The following is a 12,558-nucleotide window of genomic DNA, read 5'->3' as shown; positions in this document are numbered from 1 at the left end:
ATGTGGCAGGAACTTTTCCATTTGTCCAACAAATATTTACTGAGTGCCTCCTGTGTGCCAGAAACTGTTTTAGATCCTGGGCATGTAGCAGTTAACAAAATGGACAAAAATGACCTTTCTTCAATAAGTTTACATTTCAGCTAATCTAATGCTTAATATTTAGAGCAGTCCTTCCCTTTACATATCTGTCTTATTTGTGTCAAAAAATTCTACTGGTAAACTATATTGTTTCTATTGAGAAGTTATTGAACAGGATTTTTTTTAAACTTCGAGTAGGAAAAATCTTCGTTTAAAGTATGAGTAAAAAGGGACTAGTGGGTCACATTGTGCCTGGGATTTGTTTGCAGTTTTTTGTTTTGTTTTTCACCCTCACCAAAATATGAGATCTGTTACTATAATCTTGTGAATTAACAGTGTAAGGTGGTAATGAAATTCATGGCCTTATTTGTCACTGTGGAAATACCTGAAGCATTTGCTGTTAGTGGTCACTATAATTTTGTGAACCATTCCTACTGAGAAAGACTTTTAACAGTCATAGATAGTGATTTATCATTTGCCCTTGTTAAATTTTCTCTCCAGTAAAATTGGTTCTCCACCCAAGACTCCTGTAAGTAATATAGCGGCTACCTCAGCTGGGCCCACTAATGTTGGAACAGAGCTGAATTCTGTGCCTCCAAAATCCAGCCCATTTATAACTAGAGTACCAGTATATCCTCAGCATTCTGAAAACATTCAGTATTTTCAAGATCCAAGGACTCAGATACCCTTTGAAGTCCCACAGTACCCACAGACAGGTAAGTAATTTTGGACAATTCTAAGAAAAAAAGAAACTACAATATAACATTTGTTGTAATAAGTTAGTGAATCATTTATATCTATCTAGAAAATCTACATTAAAAAATTAATCCTTTGGACTATATGACCCCTAAGTTTTCTTCCTGTCCTAAGAATCTATGATTCTACATACCAGTAGTTTTAAGATTCTCATTCCTATGAATCAAATGTAGGGTCCATGGATGAGCTTTAGTGAGTTCTGTATGTCCTCTGAAATAGTATACTAAATGTTTGGTTTATATAGACTTAAGTATAATTTTGGAAAGACAATGCACAGCTTATATAGATTATGAAAGAGGTCTTTAACCTCTGCTCCCCAAAAGGTTAAGAATCAATGATGTAACTAATTACTTAATCTAAAACCTGTGGCAATACATGCCCTAGAAGGAAATTTACCAGCCATCTGTTAATAGCTCATCAAGTGTTTTTAAGGAGCAGTTTAACAAATTATTGAACATTAATGATTTTCATACAGTGGTGTCTTGAAAGCGTGTAGTGTCTTTCTGAACCAGGGGTAACTAAAGTAAAGTTCAAAGCTTATTTTATTTTCCAACATTAAAGGCTGCTTTAGACTTTAAACCATTACAAAATGTTAAATTTTACTAAGATTACATTAAATATTCCTCTTTCCAATTTTCAAGGATACTACCCACCACCTCCAACAGTACCAGCTGGTGTGGCTCCCTGTGTTCCTCGCTTTGTGAGGTCCAATAATGTTCCAGAGTCCTCCCTCCCACCTGCTTCCATGCCATATGCTGATCATTACAGTACATTTTCGCCTCGAGATCGAATGAATTCTTCTCCTTACCAACCTCCTCCTCCGCAGCCGTATGGACCAGTTCCTCCAGTACCTTCTGGAATGTATGCTCCTGTGTACGACAGCAGGCGCATCTGGCGCCCACCTATGTACCAACGAGATGACATTATTAGAAGCAATTCTTTACCTCCAATGGATGTGATGCACTCGTCTGTGTATCAGACGTCTTTGCGGGAAAGATATAACTCATTAGATGGGTATTATTCAGTGGCTTGTCAGCCACCAAGTGAGCCAAGGACAACTGTGCCTTTACCAAGGGTAAGTGATAATGGAAATAGGAATGCTGATATAGTGTAGTGGTTAAGAGTCTAGAGTCTGGTGTTAGACCATTCAGGTATATATCCTGGCTCCTCCACTTACTTATTGTGTGACTTATGGAATTTTACTTGACTTCTCTATATCAATTTTTTCGTATTTGATGGCAATCATAGTAGTACCTACCTCATAAAGCTGTTGTGAGGATTAAATCAGAAAAAGCAAAGCTCTTAGAATTGGACCTGATGCATATTCATGCTCAATAAATGTTATGTTTGGATACGAAACTGATGGGAAGGTAAAAAGAAATTTTCAAAATACAAAGACAGGGCCTATTTTTAGTATCCCCACATATATACATATGATTTTCCTAAACCAGAAAAGTGAGTGCTCAGATTTTACTTTTAACGTTTGACTAAATATTAACCCTTTCGTTTAAGTGTATGGAGAATAGGCTAGGGTGACTTTCCTACTGTATTTTTTTTTTTGTCCCAACAATATAATAAATGTTCACATTATTTCCACAGAGCATAGTTAAATTTATTTACCACTCCCTAGATGATTAAGATTGTTTCTTTTATCCCCCCTTAGGAACCTTGTGGTCATTTGAAGACCAGTTGCGAGGAGCAGATAAGAAGAAAGCCAGAGCAGTGGGCACAGTACCACACTCAGAAAGCACCTCTTGTCTCTTCAACTCTTCCTGTGGCAACACAGTCACCAACGCCACCTTCTCCTCTATTCAGTGTAGACTTTCGCACTGATGTAAGAAAGGTTTTAATTACTTGATGTTGCAGGGATAGGTCAGACAACTGACTTCAGAGCACTCATTCAAGCCAGAGTTAGCTATGTTGGATATTTTGCATTGGTTTGATGGCAGTTGAGTTTAATTCAATAAACACTGAGTATGTAAGCACAATGGCTAGGCATTGTGATACTCTGAAGACCACTAAATCACAGTCCTTTTTCCACCAAGAATTCAAAAATCTTTCCAGCAGTATAGTTCTCATTATTTTTATGGCTTTTATTAATAATAAGATTTATATCCACCATTTATTGAGCACCTACTTGTGCCAGGCACTGTACTAAGCAGTTATTTTATTTAATTCTTACAGAATCCTTAGGGGGCAGGTATTACTCATATTTTGCATGTTAGGAATCCTACTCAGAGAAGTTAAGTAATTTGCCCAAGTAGTAAATTCACCCTATAAGTAGCTTGGATTTGAATTCTGGTCTATCTGAGGCATTTCTTCCCTACTTCACAAGAGGTGCAGAAATGCCTACTGTATTATTTATGGTGTTTTAAATCACTGTTAATTATTGTTCTTATCATTTCAAAACAAGTTTTTATACCAGGATTATTTTAATGTACCCTTCAGTACTGTTATATTTAGAGCAAACCATTAATTTTTTTTTTGATTCATCTGGTTTATTTCCTATCCCTAGAGGTACTAAAATAAAAATTTTTTTCTAGTCTTTTCATTAGGAAAAATTTCAAGCATATGCAAAGTAGAATAGTAATAAACTCCATGTACCCATTACCCACAATTATCAACTCAGCCCATCTTTTTTCATTTGTACCCCCTCTTCCTACTGGATTATTTTGAAGTAATCCTAGACATCATATTTTTCCATCCATAAATATTGAATTTTTAAAGTAGATCCAAATTTATCTCATCCAACTTGTACTTCTTCAGAGCAGCTAACCATCTTGACCAGGTGATAGAATTGCCACTTGCTTAATATAAAAATGTATTTGTATGTATCTGTGTATGTGTATGTGTGTGTTTTCTTTGCTTTTTTTTCATTTTTTAGAGCACTTTGTACCATGTTAGAGGCATGCTATAAATTGTTGATTGGTCTGTATAGTATCAGTCGGGTTCCTTATGAGTTCTTAAAGGACAAAGTAAAAAAGAGAAGGCATTCTCTTTTCTATTAATATGTAATATAAATACAAATAATATAAATACTATTTGTTACTTGTTACAGTTTTTTATATTAGTTACTGAATGTTTAATTCACTATAAAGTGCTGTGAATTCTATAATATAGTTACTTTATATTAGTTACAAGTTTGTAAATTTAAATTTCTTACCAATTGCCTGTGCCTTTTTTTTTTTTTCCTTTTTTTAATCAGTTCTCTGAAAGTGTGAGTGGCACAAAATTTGAAGAAGATCATCTTTCCCATTATTCCCCCTGGTCTTGTGGCACCATAGGTTCCTGTATAAATGCTATCGATTCAGAGCCCAGAGATGTAATTGCTAATTCAAATGCTGTGTTAATGGTATGATTTGGGGGGCAAGGGTTGTCATGCATGTTGACTCAAGTTTTAGAATGATTGAATGCTTTCATCTTCATATCGTTGGTATGTTACTCATCTGTAAGCAGCAGAGTTACATTTAGGTAAGCCTGAAATAAATTGCACTTAATGTTTAAATTATTTGGGCATAGTTGAGTGTTTTAAAGTAGATGTTGGGTTATCATTGAGATATACAGCTAATGTTAAATTTACCAGAAAACTTAATTTCATGTCTTTTGAAAGCATGTACTTGTATTATTAGCTGAAGTAATTGCCAACAGTCTTTTTATTGATTTTCTTTTATTTATGCAGGACCTGGACAGTGGAGATGTTAAGAGAAGAGTGCATTTATTTGAAACTCAGAGAAGGACAAAAGAAGAAGATCCAATAATTCCTTTTAGTGATGGACCTATCATCTCAAAATGGGGTGCAATTTCTAGATCTTCCCGTACAGGTTACCATACCACGGATCCTGTCCAGGCCACTGCTTCCCAAGGAAGTGCTACTAAGCCTATCAGCGTATCAGGTGATCCATTTAACTAATACTTCACCTGATATGTTCTAGCACTGTGCTTTTTAATCCTCACTCTGTTAGGTACAGAACATTTCTCTCCATTTAACAGCCACAGTAAACTCAGAATTAAATGGCTTAGCCAGGAGAACATGGCTAGTTGGATAAAATATGGATTTTTTGGAAAAGTATACATTCACATCTATATCTGATTTTTCACTTTTCTGATCATTGTTTCTTTCTACATTTCTATAGATTATGTCCCTTATGTCAATGCTGTTGATTCAAGATGGAGTTCATATGGTAATGAAGCTACATCATCAGCACATTATATTGAACGGTAACGTTATGCTTAATTCTTTAGGATTCTCTATTCTCAGAGTACAGATCCTACTCCCAGTTATTCATGAACTGTGCTTTGCTAGTTTTAGCTATATAACAAATTTCTGAAAAAAATTTTACATTTGGAATAGTGACTGAAACTTTCAGGGTTGATCTGTTATGTAAAACATATATAGGACTTCCCTGGTGGTGCAGTGGTTAAGAATCTGCCTGCCAGTGCAGGGGACACGGGTTCGAGCCCTGGTCTGGGAAGATCCCACATGCCGCAGAGCAACTAAGCCTGCGTGCCACAACTACTGAAGCCCGCCTGCCTAGAGCCCGTGCTCCGCAACAAGAGAAGCCACCACAATGAGAAACCCGTGCACTGCGATAAAGAGTAGCCCCTGCTCGCCACAACTAGAGAAAGCCCGCGTGCAGCAACGAAGACCCAGCGCAGCCAAAAATAAATAAATTAATTAATTAAAAAAAATATATATATATATAGTATATAGTCGTTATATAGTCATTACTGCTTTAGTTGCTTCATTTATTTCACTTTTATAACAGTAAACATATTTTTCTTTAAAGGGACAGATTCATTGTTACCGATTTATCTGGTCATAGAAAGCATTCCAGTACTGGAGACCTTTTGAGCATTGAACTTCAGCAGGTAGGCTCTATGTCACTCAGCTTTGAATTTTTTAAAAAACAGAGTGACATTTAAAAGTTATAGATGGAAGCTGACTTTACTTTTTTTTTCCTCTAGGCCAAGAGTAACTCGTTGCTTCTTCAGAGGGAGGCCAATGCTCTGGCCATGCAACAGAAGTGGAATTCCCTGGACGAAGGCCGTCACCTTACCTTAAATCTTCTAAGCAAGGAAATTGAACTGAGAAATGGAGAGGTAAGGAAACTGAACCTCTCAGCTTCATGCCCAATATATTTGCTGTTTGCTGCTGTTGCATGTTATTTTATGCCATTACTTAGTGCAAAATTTGGCTTTTTCTGGTGGACGATTGCTTTTAAAACTTAAGAGTAGAACTAAAATTGTAGTCCCAGATTTCTTTTTTTAGATCAATCATTGGGATTCCCATTTTAATTTAAAAGGGAAGCCCCAGTTTCCACAGTTATGAAATCACCGTTTTTCTTAATTACAGAGTGATTATACAGAAGATGCAGCCGATACTAAGCCTGATAGGGATATAGAGTTAGAGCTTTCAGCACTTGATACTGATGAACCTGATGGACAAGGTGAACAGATTGAAGTAAGTACTGCAGTCACACATCTAGGAGGCTTTACTCCATTGGAAATTAAAGTACAGAATACTTTCATACTGAAGGATTAACATTTTATTTTCGTAGGAGATCCTGGACATACAGCTTGGTATCAGTTCTCAAAATGATCAGTTACTGAATGGAACAGGAGTAGAAAATGGGCATCCAGTCCAGCAACACCAAAAGGAGCCCCTGGAGCAGAAGAGACAGAGTTTAGGTGAAGACCATGTGATTCTGTGAGTGTTAGACATAAAATTCATAACCAGTGGGCATAGGGCATGAATAAAAAGAAATAGATGCATTGTTAAATTCATTTTTGGTTTTATCCTATGAGGGGAAGACCTTACGTAATAAGGCAATGATTTGGTCAGTCTGGATTTTTAGGAGAGGAGAACTAAATTTGAACTAACCAAGTGGTCCATTTTAGTAGCCTAAAACTTGCTTTTTGTTGGGATAAAAGTTTATGTTTATGCTCTAGCGTCAGGTTATACTTCCTCTAACTGATAGCCAAACATCAAGACTACAAAATGGAGAACTAAAACCTAAATGCAGGGTTTCCCTTTTTAAAAATCTTGTTAAGATATTTTTGGCCTTTATAATTACTGCCAAAAATATGGGCTAATCTTGAACTTGATAGTTTGTTGGCCTTAAATTAACCAGTGTTCTAATTTTTTATTATAATTTTTGGAAAATGGGACTTTTTTAGTGACCTCTGATACTTTTTAGTGAAAAAGACATGCCTTTGCTAGGGGCTCTTAAAGTGTGTTCCAACTTTTATTCAGCATGTATGGTTACTCTTAAAAGTTTTCACTTAAAGCTAATTTGTTTTCAATGTCATTTATTCTCTCCCAGGGAGGAGCAAAAAGCAATTCTGCCGGTAACTTCTTGCTTTAGTCAGCCACTCCCAGTGTCCATTAGCAATGCGAGTTGCCTCCCTCTTGCCACATCTGTCAGTGTTGGCAACCTCATTCTGAAAACTCATGTTATGTCTGAAGATAAAAACGACTTCTTGAAACCTGTTGCAAATGGGAAGATGGTTAACAGCTGAAAAGAGGTTCATCTTTCAAATCTGTGACCATACCATGGAAGCATTTACACTAGCTTTTTATATATATAATATATATTATATAATGTATATTTTTTTTAAAAAAAAGATATTACTGGGGGCATCCATTTCCTGTGGACTCTTTGATACTTCAAGCCCTCTTGCATTAGCATTATGAAAAAAAAAAGAAAATTTACTTTACTAGGGTAACACGTTCACTTTCCAGAAGTGATTGGAATTTGGACATTTAACTTAAGCTTCAAGCAGCTTTTTATGAGTTTGTAGCAATCCGGTGCAGTAACTGAGCCATTTCCTATTTTAAATGGCTTCTATAGAAAATTAACAACTCAGTTATTAAACTAGCAGGATCCTACAATGATACATCTAGTGAAAGTAGACTTAATTAACTTATTTATTTCTATTTTATGTTTCACTGAGAGAAATTTCCATCTCATTCCAGCTGCTTTATTTATCTTTTTCATGGGACTTTGCATGGATTTTTTTTTCTCTTTTTTTTTTTTTTTTTAAATTTTGAAGAGTGGAGTTAGATGTTCTTACCATAGAATTTTACAGGGTTATATACTAGCTTTCTTTACTGCATTATATGTAGGAGTGTGGTGCAGTGCTTTTATCTGTAGCATTTAAATTTTTTTTCAATTTTCCATTTTTCAAAAATAGTTTCTGCTTTGTTAATATTTACACACAGGCTACTTGTTGAAGTAAGTAATTAAATATATAACCAAGTGCCTAAGTCTTTCAGCTGATGTACTAGATATTAAATTCTCCTAAGTTATGCAGAATCGTTTTTACAATTTTGATAAATTATGCACTAATGTAATGGCAGTTTTTTAAAATGCAGATTTAAGCCTGTACATTATGAATCTGATGACTTGGCAAAAGAATCAGGTGCTTTCAGCTTTCTTGAGAAAACCCTGTATGTAGTGTTTGCACTGACTAACAAGATGGTATTGCTGGGTTTTTAATTTAAACTAATTAATTTGGATGTTCATTGCATTATCTTGGTTAAATATTGTTTATTGTTACTTCATGTTGGGGTTTAATTTTCCTTGTTTTTCTGACTGTTAGGTTGATAAGACTATGAACCATGTAATAATAGAACATTGGCTAACCTTTATTCATACTTAAAAACATGAATAATTTCTGCCCTGCTAAAATGTGACTGAAAAGTGTTTTGACTTGGCAGCTGAAAGTATGCAGTATGTTCAACCAGCCAGGCTCCAGGTTTGTGGGAGGTATTTTATTGAAACCTAAATTTCAGTCAACATTTGAAAACAAAAGCTGGGCATTCCTTCTGGGTGATCTTACCTATAGTTTGTGTCTTTGTTTTCCCCCCCATTTCTTTAAGATTAGTTTGACTTTTATTATTATTTTTAATTAACTTCTGTGAAGTTGTTTACTCTGAAAATTGTACTGGAATATTTTAAGCCAAGCTGATCTTTCACCAGGTGTACTGTATGTAAGGGCTTTTCCTGCTAGCAAGATGCTTAAACAGGATCATGTTATTGGTCGTCTGAGCTATTTAGTTGTTTTACAAAACCACAGCATTGTATCAGATAAGATTTTGATAAAAAGTTTTGTGCACATTTCCAGGGGCGGGAGGGTTGACATTTCCCTGAAATTTCTTGATCAGAATGAGTAAATACTGGTGTTTGATACCTGTCTTAATGAACATGCTCATAAGGTGACTGATAAGTTGTAAATATACCTGAGAAACAAAGGGGTAGTTTTGATATTCTGGTGTCAGTATGGAAGATCTTACACATTTATTTAATACTCAAATGTATGAAGATGTTTGTTTGTAGCATAACAGCACAGTAGCCTTGACTTAGTTTCCTTGGTTAGTACTGTACCTTTTTGCCATGGCCAGTGCCCCCATCCCTACAAAGACATTTTATTTATTTCACTCTGTAACCTGAAATGAATAGGAACAAGAGTTTTAAACCATGTTACATTAACTTATTTCCGACATTATAAATTAGCCTAGGATATTACAGGAACGTGATTGTTATATAATTTATATCAGAACCTTTCTATAAATATGCGCTTATTACATTTGAAATGCTTCCAATGTACTTTATTTGCTGTTTGTATTTCCAAAAAGGATATGCAAACCAGTATGTCTATTTCATGGATATTTAAATAGTGAGATCTTCCATGTTGAAGGTAATGTATTTTTTTTTAAGATTTTAAAATTGCTATTTTGTTACAAAATAGAGACCTATTAACAGTTTGAGAGCTCCTTATGTGCCCTCAGGGAAAGAACCCTCTGTGCAACAGAACTACGCAAAACATCTTCAGCACGTTCTGAGGGTGAATATATACTACATAAATTGATCTTGTGTATTTAACCTTATCTTTTTAATTTTAAAATTGAAGTTTTGAAACTTGGTTGTGCTCTGCTGGAGGGGGTTGGGATAAACTGCTTAGGTGTTTGCCTACTTGTCCAGTGAAATTACATTTGCATCAGTGTATGTATATACCTGCCAACTTATTGGTATGTCTCAGAACATTTATATTAAAATAATGCTTGTCTTGCAGCAGGTGATCCCATAAAACAGTAACTCCCTGTTCTTAAAAACTTACTCTCTTCCTCACTAACAACATAGGAATTATTTCTATGTTGGGATTATTCGGTATTGCATCCTTTATGTAGTGATCATCTTCTGTTTCTCATGGTGTGTTGGATGTGAAATAAAGACATTGGTTCTCTGCCACTTGAGAAGGAAGAGCAGTTTATCTGATCCGTCTTGTGAAAGGTACCTAATGATATCATAGAGGAAAAAATTACAAATCGGACCTAGAATGTGACTTTTTAAAATAGGGGGCATTCCCTGTCATTTGACCCTTTACCAACATGTTGTGATGCACATATGTTTGAAGTCAAAGGATATAAAGCAATAGGAGAGGAAGTTTGTAATGTTGTCAACTAGACTGCATATGTGGTGTATGGTCTAATAAGGAAAAAGTAATCCGAGGTCTGGAAAGTGGGAAAATGGTGAGGTTTTTGTTTTGTTCTCACTTTTTGTGTTTTTAAAAATTTCTAAGTCCCATTCTGAAGACCATGTGCCTCATTCAGATACTATGATGTAGCATCAGTAGTTCTTTCTTTGTGGTCCCATTTCATCTTACGAATCCTGAGAAAGTTACTTAAGTATGTCATCTAGTCGGTAACTGAACAAAGCAGATTCCTTTGCCTTTCCTGCCATGACTTACTTTCAATACTATCTAGTAAACCAGCCTCATGCATGAAAGTTGTGCATCGTAATTTTCAAGAGAAGGTACTTCAGTGGGTCAGTGGCACTGATGTTTTTCCTAGTAACTGTTTACTCTCACAAGAGAATAGTAAAAGAAACCTATACTAGAACTGAAATTTTCCATTTGTATGGATCTGGTGACTTTCACTCAAGTTTCAAGTTGATTCTAAGTTTATAAAGCACATCCCAATTTTATATGCTGCCTTGAGAAAATTACTGGATGCACAGTGATTTGTAGGAATTTAAAATGGGATCATTTAAACATTTGAAAACATTGTTTTAAAAACCATCTAGCTTGCTTTTGCATTTTAGATGTTAAAGCCCATGTTGTCTTGTTAACAGGGGTGGCGTTTGTAATGATCAGATTCAGCATGTGATTTCAACTTTGAATATTTCTTCCCTAGCTTCTAGAGTCATTTTCTGAGCAGACTGTCACCAGTATTGGTGACTAATCATTCAAGGGGAAAGTTGCATTGCAACTATGCATTAGTTTACTGGAAGAACTTTCCCTGTGTTTTAGTGAATGAAGAGTGTTAATGGGATCACTTACTGTAACTCCTTCTACATAAGAACCCCTTCTGCAAGCAGAACACAAATGAACATGCTCAAGGAGTATCTCATTTTCTGGGTAAATTGAATAAATTTGCTAGTTACTCCTTTATAGTAGTGGTTTCTTTGTATCCCTTTGCTGGCAAGGGAATACAAGGAGTCAAGGCCACCAATCAGACACACCCACATTTGAGTGGAGTCCTGTTTTTACTCCAAGAGCAGTTATTCCCCCAAGTCTGAAATTGGCAGTTTTTTTCTTTTTTTAAATAAAAAAATTTAAATATCCTTAAACCAGTGGAACACAGACACTGGCTGCACTTAGTACTGCCAAAAGCCAAGGTCATTTGCATATATTCCATCAATCTGTCAAGAATTAGGCCTCACTTTATAACCCAAGGCATGGAAGTGCATGCATTCTCTTAGCTGGGCAAACAATTATACTGTAGTTGTGATACAACACATGTGGCTTTTATTTGTACTGCACATATCCACTGTACAGCCACTTGGGAGTATCGTGGTTAGCTTGCAGCAACTGCTGTCTGCATTTATACTGTTTATTGCATATTCTTTTCCCTGGAAGTGAAAGAGAAATGTTTTTCTTGTTGCATTGATTACATTTTATAAATTTGCTTAGCTGGAAAGTTTGGGAAAAGAGGCCTGTTTGTCAATTGTACAACCGATTGTGAAGCTCTAGTGTGAATATTTTTACGTCTGTATTAGACATTTTCTTTGCAAATCTATTGTTCGATTGAAATGTAAATGAAATTAAAGATGGTGTACACCCATCATGTAAAAAGCAGGCACCATCTCTAAGATGGATTTAATGCTCATTTTTAAGGCATATACTCAGCTTCTATTTAAAACTATAATTTAAAATAATTCTGTACAATGAAACGGGGAATATATATGGGAATAAATTCTATTCCATTTATTTCAATTTGAATTTCCAAATTGTAATGTTTCCCTTTGTGCTATAGGAATAGGATTAAATGGGGGAAGGCTAGGATTCATAAGGCCTGTATATGGGGGGAGGGCAGAGATGGAACAATGAGGGTTGTGATGATAGTGAATAGCAAAGAGTGAATTCTGTGTGTTTTTGCTGTAGCACTGAAGTGAAGAGATATTAGCTTTGGCTGTTCACAGAATAGAGCATCATGATTTTCAGTGTTTGAGAGAAAATTGATGGAAAAAGTTTGCAGTACTTGACATGTATTTGCATGCACAAAATAAAATTATTTGTCCACCTTAAAAGTTGTTTGTTTAGTGTCAATATTAAGTTTATAGTGCATTTTAGTTATCTTGACTTTCTTGGTAAATTTTTTGGTTTAACTAAGCTACCAGGTTACTCCTTAAGATTTAAACAATCACCTGCCTCATGCATTCA

At 35.4% G+C, this 12,558-nt stretch overlaps 1 protein-coding gene across 3 annotated transcripts in view; it reads left to right on the top strand.

Moving 5' to 3' along the window:
* The window catches only part of RC3H2 (ring finger and CCCH-type domains 2), a 51,391-nt gene extending 39,280 nt beyond the window's left edge, over positions 1-12,111 (top strand). The window contains exons 11-21 of one of the 3 annotated variants that reach the window (XM_036854908.1): positions 580-794; positions 1,476-1,909; positions 2,498-2,668; positions 4,040-4,186; positions 4,514-4,727; positions 4,968-5,052; positions 5,622-5,703; positions 5,800-5,934; positions 6,188-6,295; positions 6,393-6,541; positions 7,158-12,111. In XM_036854908.1, the coding sequence (XP_036710803.1) occupies positions 580-794; positions 1,476-1,909; positions 2,498-2,668; positions 4,040-4,186; positions 4,514-4,727; positions 4,968-5,052; positions 5,622-5,703; positions 5,800-5,934; positions 6,188-6,295; positions 6,393-6,541; positions 7,158-7,353 (1,936 nt within the window). In that variant the 3' untranslated portion in view covers positions 7,354-12,111. The remainder of the gene's footprint in view (positions 1-579; positions 795-1,475; positions 1,910-2,497; positions 2,669-4,039; positions 4,187-4,513; positions 4,728-4,967; positions 5,053-5,621; positions 5,704-5,799; positions 5,935-6,187; positions 6,296-6,392; positions 6,542-7,157) is intronic. The other 2 variants (XM_036854910.1, XM_036854909.1) reach the window with 2 other exon arrangements.
* The last annotated feature ends 447 nt before the right edge of the window (positions 12,112-12,558 follow it).

The sequence above is a fragment of the Balaenoptera musculus genome, chromosome 6, assembly GCF_009873245.2.
Source record: "Balaenoptera musculus isolate JJ_BM4_2016_0621 chromosome 6, mBalMus1.pri.v3, whole genome shotgun sequence".
Lineage (NCBI taxonomy): Eukaryota > Metazoa > Chordata > Mammalia > Artiodactyla > Balaenopteridae > Balaenoptera > Balaenoptera musculus.
This window is presented reverse-complemented; position numbering and strand designations above follow the sequence as displayed.